This window comes from Mobula hypostoma, chromosome 25, assembly GCF_963921235.1.
Source record: "Mobula hypostoma chromosome 25, sMobHyp1.1, whole genome shotgun sequence".
Taxonomy (NCBI): domain Eukaryota; kingdom Metazoa; phylum Chordata; class Chondrichthyes; order Myliobatiformes; family Myliobatidae; genus Mobula; species Mobula hypostoma.
Genome location: NC_086121.1, coordinates 20,898,820 through 20,911,652, shown reverse-complemented (window position 1 = coordinate 20,911,652; position 12,833 = coordinate 20,898,820). Strand labels below are relative to the sequence as shown.

Genomic DNA, 12,833 nt, shown 5'->3' with positions numbered 1-12,833 from the left:
ACACACGCAACACACAGGAAATGTTAAAGGAACGCAGCAGGTCAGGCAGCATCTATGGAAATGGTCAACATTTCAGGCCAAGACTCTTCAACACATCAAATACCTCACTTTACCATGAAAGCTGGGAATCATCTTCGGATTGTTTGTTTTATTTTTCAAAAATCAGGGTAAATATCTATTATTGGGAATTGCATTTGACCATGCTAATCATTCAATGTGTCTCTCCAATAATAAATACATCTCTCCAAATGCTCTCCTTTACTGTCCTGCCTCTGTTTACATCAATAGTAGAATGGTCAATCAGCAAGTCACTAGAATATTTCACATGCAATCTCTGTACCTTTCTGGTAAAGCTTCAATCCATTTCTGATGTCCATTTGAGAGATAGTGGAGGGAAATGGATGTCTTCTTGACAATGGCAATGAATCTGACTCCTTCAACAGAGCCAATAAGAGAACCAGCCTGAAAACTAAAACAGCATTTTTTTAAATATATTGGACAAGTTGCAACGATGAGCCTAAATCCCTCTACCAGCAAAACAACTAATTACCTTAATATTAAAACAATACCTACTAAAGGATAACCAGGAACGTTCTACTTAAACCACAATGCCCCTCAGTTAAATGCAACTCATTGTGCTATAATTGTTAGTTATTTTCAAATTATTAGTTTTACCTTGACAAGAGTTCCATTCAGTTTTGGATGTTACACATTCTTCACATTCATGGCTAAATGACACTGAGACAGTCCAATACAACAAACTATATTTCATTTTGCACATTCAACCTCCAAATATAATTAATGGGAAACACTGGGAAAAACCACATCAATGAGTTTTTTCCCCCCAGTTTTCCTCCTTCTACCTCAGAACATGTTAGCTCAGTGCCAAAGGGGCTCCATTAATTCAGGTGGATATGGGTGATGAGCAAAAAAGAAATTTGGCAACTCGGTACTCTCCCTTATTGATATTTGGGTGGTGGGGTGGAGATACATATTTACCAAAGGAGGTGTAAGGCACTGCTTCCCTCTACTAGCCTGCAGGTCACCCTTGGGCAAGCTGAGCACCTGCTTAGCCCCCCCCCCACCCCCCAGATCAGGGGGTGGATGGTCGTATGAGCAGCTGGTACACATGACAGGTCCTGGGTATGCAACCACTGACGCCAGGCAGACAATCTCTATGGAGTATTGATAATGGCTGGGATCACCTGCTTTGTAAAGATACTGCCCAGAAAAAGGCAATGAAAGACCATTCTGTAGAAATATTTGCCAAGAGCAATCATGATCATTGACCATAATTGCCCACATCGTACATGACACACAATGATGATGATATTAATATCACATTACTATCCACTACACAACAAATAACCACAATCACACAAGGTGGAAATACTATTAACAAATAAATATGAGAAACAATTGTTCTCAACGATACAAATGAAATGCTACAGGTGAATCACCTCTTTGCTACACTGGATGTCAATGCTACAGGGACAGGTTGTTCTCACCTGCCAATCTCAAGCAGGAATTCCCAGTTCAAACCACCAATGTTCGTATCCCATGAGCGCAACAATCGCCCTCCTCCCGATACAGTCACTGCATCTGTGGGAATGGTAATAAATCACTCAGCATACACTAAAATCTCTCTCCACATTTGAAATAAATACAGTATTGAGTAATCAAACTTGAAAGGGCATCTGTCCATTTTTTACCCCAACAGAGTGGTCAAGTAACTGAACTCAAAAACAGTTGTTTCTCTGAAGCCGTCAGGCTGATCAACACCTCCATCCATTAACCCACCCACCGCCACCACATACATATCCCCCAACATCACTTTATGTACATACAATCAGTTGGGGACACCTCTTTTTTCCTTACCAGGGAGAGAGAGAGAGAGCCTGTGGTATATCGAATTACCGGGTGAACGAGTAGTCTTTGGGGTACTGCAAGTCTGTGTCTTTATTGATGCTTTGCTGCACGCTTGAGTGATCAGTGGGGGAGCGCTGATACTTTTTGCTGGAGGGGGGGAGTTGGGAGGGGCTTTGGGGTTCTAACATTTAACTGTCATTCGTTCTTTGGGGCACTCCTCTGTTTAAGCAGATGTTTGCAAAGAAAAAGAATTTCAGGATGTATATTGTATACATTTCTCTGATATTAAATGTACCTATTGTATATATGAATTGTTTTTTTTTAAACAGGACTGCTTTCATACTTTTTTTATCGTGGTATATTTGCTTTTGCGTGTTCTTTAATCTTATTGTGTTTCTTATGCTACATCAGATTCGGAGTTAATCATTTTCCTCTCCTTTACGCTTGTGTACTGAAGGACAAAACACAATCTTGAATCTTACAGTTAATTTTCTACTTATAATTCTGAATTTATTTCCTCTGTCACCTTTTCCAAGTCCCACCACACTATCTTCCCCAGTCCAGAAATCAATAACATGGACATTGACCTCTCTAACTTCCGCTAATGTCCCACCTCCCATCGTACCCCATCCGTTATTTATTTATATACACACATTCTTTCTCTCTCTCCTTTTTCTCCCTCTGTCCCTCTCACTATACTCCTTGCCCATCCTCTGGGTTTTTTTCCCCCTCCCCTTTTCCTTCTCCCTGGGCCTCCTGTCCCATGATCCTCTCATATCTCTTTTGCCAATCACCTGTCCAGCTCTTGGCTCCAGCCCTCCCCCTCCTGCCTTCTCCTATCATTTTGGATCTCCCCCTCCCCCTCCCACTTTCAAATCTCTTACTAGCTCTTCATCCAGTTAGTCCTGATGAAGGGTCTCGGCCCGAAACGTCGACTGTACCTCTTCCTAGAGATGCTGCCTGGCCTGCTGCGTTCACCAGCAACTTTGATGTGTGTTGCATATCAGTCTAATATATCTGGGACTAACTGCAATAGATTTCAATTCAATATTCTGGGAATGTCAAGATTGCATGCTACTAAAATTAGATTCACGGTGATACTTGTAACAAGTTTGTGTAAAGTTCAGTGAGTTTACAATGATGAAATATTACCGTCACAACTTAAGTATGAATTGAACCCATGAATCCCTTAGGGATTTCACAGGTGCTTGGAGAAAAAAAACTTGCTCACTCACCCTGCCCATAAAATAACAACTGATCCACATTCCCCTCAGGACCTTCTTTATCCACCTGACGCCAAACTGCAAAAGGAAAAACAACACTGGAAAAGGTGACAGTTTGCAATCTGGAAGAAAAGCTGACACTTTGCAATCCAACAGAAATCAACCGATTACAGCAAAGTCAGTTGCACATCACTCACAGATCTCTCCAGTCCTCAAGTTGAGAGAAGCAATCACATTATTCTCTGTTACAACCACAAGTTTCTTTGCGCTCTGTGTAGGAGTATCAAAATAGGCAAACCGGGGTTTCCCAACATACTGTCGCCGCCTTTAATTAAAACAGAAACAGTGCAGTAGAGACAAAATACTGGTCAGGTCTTTTAGAGTAGTGGAAACATTGACAACATTAACTCAGAGTGCCATTAGCCCCATTGCGTCTGTATTAATTTGAAATAAATATTTATTACCATTTCCTTACATTTTTTTTTACAAAATTCGCTAACTCATTTTCACAATCTTCCACTATCCTTGCAGGCTGTGCATTCCAGATGATAACATACTGTGTGTATATACTAATCTACGACCTCTTGTCACTGGAAGCAGTTGTTCCATACCTACTTTCTGTGTCTCTGTTCCAAAACAACCTTTAAAACTGGATCATTCAGTGCATACCACCTTACAATGGACTTTCCAAAGTGCTTTGAGCTTTTCTTGTAGGACGCAGCCGAAGCCAAATTGGTGGGATTTCCAATAAATCGATGACACCACCAGTGCCACGGTTGCTGCCCTGCCCGTATTGCATTCGTCTCCAACAGTAGCACCTGAGAGGAGAAATCGCCCGCGCCGCACCGGCCAGTTCTCTCCGCTTTCCACATCGTGATCTTCGAAATACTAAACTGACCCGCCTTCATCACAACCGCACTGGCCCTAGAGTGATGCCCTCTCCTCTCAGTGACTCACCAGTCGAACTTCCCGACCTGATCTTCATAAATCGCCGCTGAAAACTCAAAGAGAGCGAGAAAGAACCAAATCCCACAGAGAACCACCATCACGCCCCGGTCCTCCAATATCCCAGAGAGCACTGGCATCCGGGCCCCAGCGTGCCGGGGCAACCGAGACCTCCACTATCCCAGTACACACAGCGCTCCGAGTCCTCCAATCGCCCAGAACGTGCCGGAATTCGAGACCTCCGGTTTCCCACAGAGCAAAGGGAGTCGAGTCGAGTCTGGAATCTCAATGTGAGTTGAGCTGATCCTCGGCCCGATCTTAAATAAGGCCGCACGGTTCCAAATTCCGGCTTGGGAAATATTTGTATTAGTTAGATGAATTGACAAACATGCGTCGCTTTGTTTCAAGACCCAACTTTTAACGGCTTCAGTGCTGGACAGTCGACACGAGTAAGCCTCGGGGTGAGGTAACCTGATTCAGCGGTAGGGTCGGTCGGTCGGCCGGTGTGCCGGAGAGTGACAGCACCACGCAACTCGAGTAACCACCGGGCCAGTACACCCGGCCTCCGGGGCAGCGACAGCCCCGATCCGATCTGTGCACCTCGCCGTTGAAGCAGGAACAGCGCCGCCACCATGCCGCGATCCCGGCGTGACAAACGAGGTAAGAGCGGGGCCTGTTGTCTGACCAACAGTTTATCGAAGTCCCAAAGTTTCAGCAAAACCAAAGCTGGAGGCTCAGATAGTAATCTCTTACTATCTGTTCTTTCAGTTAGTCCTGACGAAGGGTCTCGGCCCGAAACGTCGACTGTACCTCTTCCTAGAGATGCTGCCTGGCCTGCTGTGTTCACCAGCAATTTTTATGTGTGTTGCTGGAGGCTTAGAGCCTGGGTTCTGTTAAATCCATCCGTTAACTTGGGACTATATTTATTTTTCCAGTTTCTTTGACTAAAACAACGAAGAAAGGATTACAGATCAAACAAAGCTTAATCGAGGAGGTGAGTCTACAATTAATTTACACCGAACAAAGCAAACTGTCAGCACTCTCCAATTGTATTTTTAACAGAAAAGCTGCTGGAGGAATTCAACAGGTCAGGTAGTAACTATGAAGAGATGGACTGTCGAACTTTCGAGTCAAGGCTTGTAATCTATTCGTCCCTTGTTGTTCAGATTCCAGCATCTGCATGCTTGTGTCTGCATTTTCTGTGTCCATGCTCTCACTCAGACCAGCTTTTGCTGAATCTATCCTGTGGAAATTGCTTACCTTCTGCTACTCGCCCTTTCTGCTCGTTACAGAAACAAATTTAGACATGAGAGGGGAAATTGGCCATTCAGCCCATCGACTCCATAATTCAATCATTGCTGGTTTATTCTCTTTATTAATCCTATTCCCTTGTCTTCTCCCTATAACCTTTGACACCATTAGTAATATCCTCCACTTTAAATATACTCAATGAGTTGGCCTACACAGCTGTCTGTGGCAATCAGTTCCACAGACTTACCACCTTCTGACTAAAGAAATTCCTCCTTATTTCTGTTCTAAATGGATCCCCTTGTACCCTGAGGCTGTCCCCTCTGGTCCTAGACTTCCCCCACTATTGGAAAAATCCTCTCCACATCCACTCTTTCTAGGCCTTTCACTAGTCAGTAGGTTTCAGAGAGATCCCCATCATTTTCTAAACTCCAGCCATCAAATGCTTCTGACCCTTTCTGTCCCAGATCACTCATTTTCTCAATGTTCCACCATCAGTTTGACACATTGTCATTTCCACCTCATTTGTAATGCACTTGCAGCCAACAAAGTCCTTGCATTCTCACTTGCAGTTTAGACATTGAGTCTTACTCGATATCATGAACACAAAGCTAATCTGAGTGATGGTATTATTCTGTAGATTTCGTAATTGTTGCAGTGGATTGGATGATTGCAAAGGTGAGCCCATTAGAACGGAGGCGGAGAGAAAATGGGGACCTCCTGAACGCTTACCCTAATGCCAGAGGTAGAAAGATGCTGAAATCTACCATGAGGTGATCAAAAAAGTGTTTGAATCACAATCTCATCCTTGCCAGTGTGTGAAACATACCAGAATTGACTGTGGTTCAGTGCCACGTGTAAAATGCGGGACAATACCATTACAGACAACACAATTGCAACCAAGACTTACAATAGTGCAAACAGCCATGAGCAGTCAACAATTAACAAACCGGTCACACATGCAAATGTCAATAATCAGATTTAAATATTTAAGTGTGAACATATAAACAGACTCAGTACTTATCATCAGAACAAGAAGAGCAAAGTAGACATTTAACGGATGTTGTGCGGAGACAGGGTGTTACGCCTGAGTGAGCCTAAGCTTATCGACATTAGATCGGACAAGTGGGAGCCCAACCTTAAATACTGCTTCCTTCCTGTCAGGAAGTTCATAATCCACTGATAGATACTGTAGGGTACAGGTAGCTGGGTTAGCTTTCCGTGGAACAACTGCTGAACAATAGTGTTAAAGCAGAGCTAAAATCCACAAACAAGATCCTCACACAGGTGTTGGGGATGTCGAAATGTTGAGGACTGTGATGAAGGCATGGGTGAACTGCATCTTCAAATGGGCGACACACATCAAAGTTGCTGGTGAACGCAGCAGGCCAGGCAGCATCTCTAGGAAGAGGCGCAGTCGACGTTTCAGGCCGAGACCCTTCGTCAGGACTAACTGAAGGAAGAGTGAGTAAGGGATTTGAAAGCTGGAGGGGGAGGGGGAGATGCAAAATGATAGGAGAAGACAGGAGGGGGAGGGATGGAGCCGAGAGCTGGACAGGTGATAGGCAGAAGGGGATACGAGAGGATCATGGGACAGGAGGTCCTAGCTATGCCTGCCTTTTTATTGGGTTTGTGGAACAATCTATGTTCCGTGCCTATTCTGGTATCTGTCCCCCACTTTTCCTTCGCTACATCGACGACTGCATTGGCGCTGCTTCCTGCACGCATGCAGAACTCGTTGACTTTATTAACTTTGCCTCCAACTTTCACCCTGCCCTCAAGTTTACCTGGTCCATTTCCGACACCTCCCTCCCCTTTCTAGATCTTTCTGTCTCTGGAGACAGCTTATCCACTGATGTCTACTATAAGCCTACTGACTCTCACAGCTATCTGGACTATTCCTCTTCTCACCCTGTCTCTTGCAAAAACGCCATCCCCTTCTCGCAATTCCTCCGTCTCCGCCGCATCTGCTCTCAGGATGAGGCTTTTCATTCTAGGACGAGGGAGATGTCTTCATTTTTTAAAGAAAGGGGCTTCCCTTCCTCCACTATCAACTCTGCTCTTAAACGCATCTCCCCCATTTCACGTACATCTGCTCTCACTCCATCTTCCCACCACCCCACTAGGAATAGGGTTCCCCTGGTCCTCACCTACCACCCCACCAGCCTCCGGGTCCAACATATTATTCTCCGTAACTTCCGCCACCTCCAACGGGATCCCACCACTAAGCATATCTTTCCCTTCCCCCCCCCTCTCTGCATTCCGCAGGGATCGCTCCCTACACAACTCCCTTGTCCATTCGTCCCCCCCATCCCTCCCCACTGATCTCCCTCCTGGCACTTATCCGTGTAAGCGGAACAAGTGCTACACATGCCCTTACACTTCCTCCCTTACCACCATTCAGGGCCCCAAACAGTCCTTCCAGGTGAGGCATCACTTCACCTGTGAGTCGACTGGGGTGATATACTGCGTCCGGTGCTCCCGATGTGGCCTTTTATATATTGGTGAGACCCGACGCAGACTGGGAGAACGCTTTGCTGAACATCTACGCTCTGTCCGCCAGAGAAAGCAGGATCTCCCAATGGCCACACATTTTAATTCCACATCCCATTCCCATTCTGACATGTCTATCCACGGCCTCCTCTACTGTAAAGATGAAGCCACACTCAGGTTGGAGGAACAACACCTTATATTCCGTATGGGTAGCCTCCAACCTGATGGCATGAACATTGACTTCTCTAACTTCCGCTAGGCCCCACCTCCCCCTCGTACCCCATCTGTTACTCTTTTTTATGCACACATTCTTTCTCTCACTCTCCTTTTTCTCCCTCTGTCCCTCTGAATATACCTCTTGCCCATCCTCTGGGTCACCCCCCCCCCCCGTCTTTCTTCCCGGACCTCCTGTCCCATGATCCTCTCGTATCCCCTTCTGCCTATCACCTGTCCAGCTCTCGGCTCCATCCCTCCCCCTCCTGTCTTCTCCTATCATTTTGCATCTCCCCCTCCCCCTCCAGCTTTCAAATCCCTTACTCACTCTTCCTTCAGTTAGTCCTGACGAAGGGTCTCGGCCTGAAACGTCGACTGCGCCTCTTCCTAGAGATGCTGCCTGGCCTGCTGCGTTCACCAGCAACTTTGATGTGTGTTGCTTGAATTTCCAGCATCTGCAGAATTCCTGTTGTTTGTCTTCAAATGGGCGATTTGCTTTACAAGCTAAGCTGTCATAAATCCTTTTCCTATCCCAAATGTCATCAAGTCCTTCCCATTCATTAGTTTCTGAAAAGGAAATTTCTCAAGCTTTGGTTTGTCATGTTGCTATTCTAATCCCTCCGTGTCCTTAGTGCTCCCAGCTTCTGATTCTTTCATTTATTTAGAACTACTTCTTCTAACACTTATAAGGTCCCCCTCTAAACTTAATCCAAACTTTTGCTTCATAACTTTCCATGAAGTTTTTTTTTATTCCTATGAGGTGTTTTGGACAGGTTTGTTCATTAAAATCACATCATAGCTGTTTCAAAATTTATGCAGGAATTACATTGCATTGTTGTTTTGTTAAAATTTGTACATTGAAACTAATGGAAAATGGTTTTTTTCTGTAAAGGAAACCGGTTCAAAAAAAACTTGGTTAACAGAAACCTAAAAGATTAAAAATGCATGAATACAATGATCTCAATAAAACGTTGGTTTCTGAACAGTTAATCTTAAAATAAACTAACAAACATGTAGATAATGTAGCCTTTCAAAGTATTTCACAAAAGAAATATAATAATTCCTCCCGTACTGAATCTCATGTCCATTATTCCTATTACTGAGGTTAAATAATATTTGTTATAATACAAAAAGCCTCATAAAACGAGCACACTACACTAACTGGATCTCAGCAAAATTTTAGAAATACAACATTCATAAATGTAAGTTGCTATTATCTGTCTTTCGGGTTTAATGGTTCCTTAAGTGTTTGATGCAAAATCTGGAAAAGCTGCCGGTAGAGACAGTTTGCTTTCCTGTGACTGATGTATGTTGACAATTTTCTCTTTTTAAGTTGCGAAAATGTGTGGACATCTACACAAATCTCTTTGTCTTTTCCATCGAGAACATGAGAAATAACAAATTGAAGGACATGCGGTGTGCCTGGAAACACAGCCGGTGAGTCACTTGATATTGTTCCTTAAATTACTGATGGTTAACTTCCTTCTCCAAATATCTTAACAAGAGATCCAGAACAGCTGAGGTAGATTTACTTGTGTAGAAGAGAATCTATTTATTTTGAGATACAGCATAGTAAAAGGCCCTTCCAGCCCAATGAGCCTATGCCGCCCAATTACATGTGACCAATTAACCTATTCATCTTATCTTTGAAACGTGAGAGGAAACGGGAGCACTTGGAGGAAGCCCACAGTGTCATTAACTTGGGTGAGCTTTTCCACCCCCTTGAACGTATTTGGCCATTCAATTAAACTGGAACTGATCTATGCTATCTTGCCAAAACTCCTTCTTTGAGTTATTCTGATCTGTACCAGAACAGCTCTTATCCGATCCTTAAAATGTCCTGTTATTGAACCACAAATGTGATACCTGCACAGAATTCTGTACGATTAGGCTTTGTTGATCACCTCACCCTCCCAAACTCCTTAAAGTGCCAAGTTTTCAGTCCATCATCTTCTGTTTTGTTTTTTTTTAATCTAATTGTAACCAGATTCATCATAATGACTTTGTTTCCAGTGCCTTCCCAGGATCTACCTTCGACTCACACCCCAAATTTTTCCTTCACAATATTCCTTAGCAATATAATCAAAAACAATGTCATTTTGTGTTTGGGTACAGATCAGAATAATTTGTACAAGGAGTTCTGGGCAAAATGGGCTCCAACTGTATGCAGGTGTCACTGCTCCACCTCACCATCATCTCCCTTTGTCCTTCCAATGTTTTACATTTCTGGTGTGACATTCAGTATTTGATGAGGGCAAATAGCCTTCTTCCATGTTGTCTAACAATTTAGTTGTTTACCCTGAGGCGCCTTGTGTGGCTGAACGTCAGTGTTAACTCTGCACTGGCATGCTATGCTGTTAATGCCCCTCATATAAGTTATATGCTTGATTTTATTTATTTACCTTGGATCCATAAACTTTGGTAGATATCAGTCTATTTTCAAAATCTCTGTCCCTCTTTAATTCCTGGTTTCTCACAAGAGGAAAAAATACTCTAATCTGATTAACGCAGACCTCGCAATTAATACTATTTGCTCATTTAGTCCGGCCATTTACTTTATATTATTGTCTGTAACTTCTTTCCTGAGCCACCAAACTCATTGTCAGTAAATTAACATGCATAGCTTTCTAATTTTTTATTTTTATGTTGAAAATCCAAGGGTCCAGATCAGACATTCTTCTAGGAGGTCTCCTTGTCAACTCTATGGTAATGTGGTTTCTAATTTATGCCAACTAACCCTAATATAGAAAATGTCTTAACTATTTTATACTGTACTTGTGTAGGTTCTTCTTTGGTAAAAATAAAGTGATGATGGTGGCTCTGGGAAAAGGACCGGCAGATGAATACAAGGATGGTTTGCACAAGGTGAGTTCTTGATGACTGGCTGTGTAACTGTATACTTTAGCAGCACAGAGGATAAAGCTTTTAGGTTTATGAGATTTTTTTTTAAATGTCAATTGTTACCAAGAAAACTTTACCTTGCCTTATTTCTCCATGGCCTTTTCAATGTTTAGAGCATCAACAATGTTTAACAATCTCCTAAAACTTATCTTTGAAGGTCAGTGAACATTTGCAAGGTGAAGTTGGTCTCCTGTTCACCAACCGCACAAAGGCAGAGGTGATTGAGTGAGTCTCACAACTTTAATTGCTTTCTCTGACTAGTATTCTGCTCCTGTTCTTTTACCATACTTCTGATGAGTTGTCCAACACATCTCTATTCACGTCTTGATCACCAGGTGGTTTGATCAGTACACAGAGTCTGATTTTGCACGGTCCGGGAACAAAGCTACAATGGCCGTTACACTCGATGCTGGGCCGTTGCCACAGTTCACACACTCCATGGAGCCACAGCTGCGGCAACTCGGGTTACCAACCGCACTGAAGAAAGGTACAGTAATGGTTAACATAGATTCTGCGTAAGATATGATAAGAGCAGCAGATAAGAAAACTTGAAAGCTAAATTCCAACAGTAATTATTCATACAATTTGTCTTCTAGGTGTCGTGACACTGTTGAGTGATTACGAAGTATGTAAAGAGGGAGCCACTCTGACAGCTGAACAGGCGCGCCTTCTGGTTAGTATTTTGTTTCAAAGCATGCCTTTAATTTTTGTTATTTCCTTGGACGGAGGTCAAAAAATGAGTACAAGAACCGGAGGAACAATTAATTTAATTTTCTGGTTTAAATTAAGGCATTGTCTTCATTTACCAACACATTTAGAATCTCCACCTCACACTGAGACAGAATACTAATATGTGGAGAAACTTATCTCCACATATAGGGCATTTCCAAATACAGAGCGCTCACATAATCTCCTGTGGAATAAAGTATATGGAAAGTCTCCTAAGATGTTTACACTGATCACTTGGTTGTTTTCCAGAAACTATTTGGTATTGAGATGGCCACCTTCAAAGTGACAATGAACTGTCTATGGAACTCTGAAACTGGTGAATTTGAAAAACTGGGAGCCATTGATGTTGGAAAAAGCAAAGATATGGCAGTGACGGATGACTAGCAAGGAGTTCGAGGGCTTTGTCCTGTGCTTGACATCTGTGTGAAACTGACTAAGCAATGGATTGAATGAGAGGTGAATTGTTACATTTGCAGAAACCAACTTCAGTGCAGCTTTTTAAATAAATGTGTGAACCATGATGGCCCTTTAGTCAAGTCTCACCAAGTGGTGAATTGACTCTTATACCAACATCCAGGGAAATGCAACATTAATAAAAACATGTCAGTAATTAAAGGAAAACCCTTTGATGCAACAGAGGACTTTGCACCTCATGGTTTTGAAATGCAGTCACAGTTGTAAGAGGTGGCTAATATGGACAATGAGATACCGAGATGGGGAAGCAAAATGCAGACTTATCTTTAAATGCTATCAGTCAGAACCCCTGGATTTTTTAATATCTGTTTGTAACAGTGGACCACCAGATAGCTCCTGTAACAGTACAATGCTCCAGGTACAAAAGCAAAGTGCCGTTTTGGTATAAAAAAAAATAAAGCCAGTTATGATGGTGCATAAATTCTGAACCCTTGAATTTCTGAAATGATTAAGCTATGGTTTAGCCATTTTCTATTATGTGCATATGACATGCACTATTTGTCATTAACAATTGAGATCCCATGTAAATGTAAGTAGCAATTATGCAGTTTACCTGACCAGCCTTCAACAGTGTTTGAGATGCTGTTAGGAAAGTAGTAGTATATTGTGGCTGAACTTTTAATCTGAACAATCTATGGCTGTTAAAAAATTGATACTCAATACATCTGCGTATGGATCCCCAAAATAAGAAATTAAGCAATTACATTAAATGCACAAAGTGAATCAAGTTTTTTTTAT

General features: G+C 42.7%; 2 protein-coding genes across 3 annotated transcripts in view; one reads left to right on the top strand and one right to left on the bottom strand.

Annotated features, from left to right (window-relative positions):
- Positions 1 to 4,192, bottom strand: part of emc1 (ER membrane protein complex subunit 1) — a 37,577-nt gene extending 33,385 nt beyond the window's left edge. Inside the window, exons 1-5 of the mRNA XM_063033183.1 lie at positions 4,050 to 4,192; positions 3,290 to 3,417; positions 3,105 to 3,170; positions 1,509 to 1,602; positions 341 to 469 (exon numbers count right to left, since the gene is read on the bottom strand). Of these exons, the coding sequence (XP_062889253.1) occupies positions 341 to 469; positions 1,509 to 1,602; positions 3,105 to 3,170; positions 3,290 to 3,417; positions 4,050 to 4,177 (545 nt within the window). The 5' untranslated portion in view covers positions 4,178 to 4,192. The remainder of the gene's footprint in view (positions 1 to 340; positions 470 to 1,508; positions 1,603 to 3,104; positions 3,171 to 3,289; positions 3,418 to 4,049) is intronic.
- A 50-nt stretch (positions 4,193 to 4,242) lies between these two features.
- Positions 4,243 to 12,818, top strand: mrto4 (MRT4 homolog, ribosome maturation factor). 2 transcript variants are annotated; one of them, XM_063033186.1, is made up of 9 exons: positions 4,243 to 4,327; positions 4,446 to 4,697; positions 4,973 to 5,031; positions 9,325 to 9,428; positions 10,775 to 10,856; positions 11,050 to 11,117; positions 11,228 to 11,379; positions 11,489 to 11,565; positions 11,871 to 12,818. In XM_063033186.1, exons 2-9 carry the CDS (start codon positions 4,670 to 4,672, stop codon positions 12,003 to 12,005), a joined length of 705 nt encoding a protein of 234 aa, XP_062889256.1. In that variant the 5' UTR covers positions 4,243 to 4,327; positions 4,446 to 4,669; the 3' UTR covers positions 12,006 to 12,818. The 2 variants fall into 2 exon arrangements, with proteins under 2 accessions (XP_062889256.1, XP_062889255.1); XM_063033185.1 differs by having other exon boundaries at positions 4,254 to 4,697.
- Positions 12,819 to 12,833: the final 15 nt, after the last annotated feature.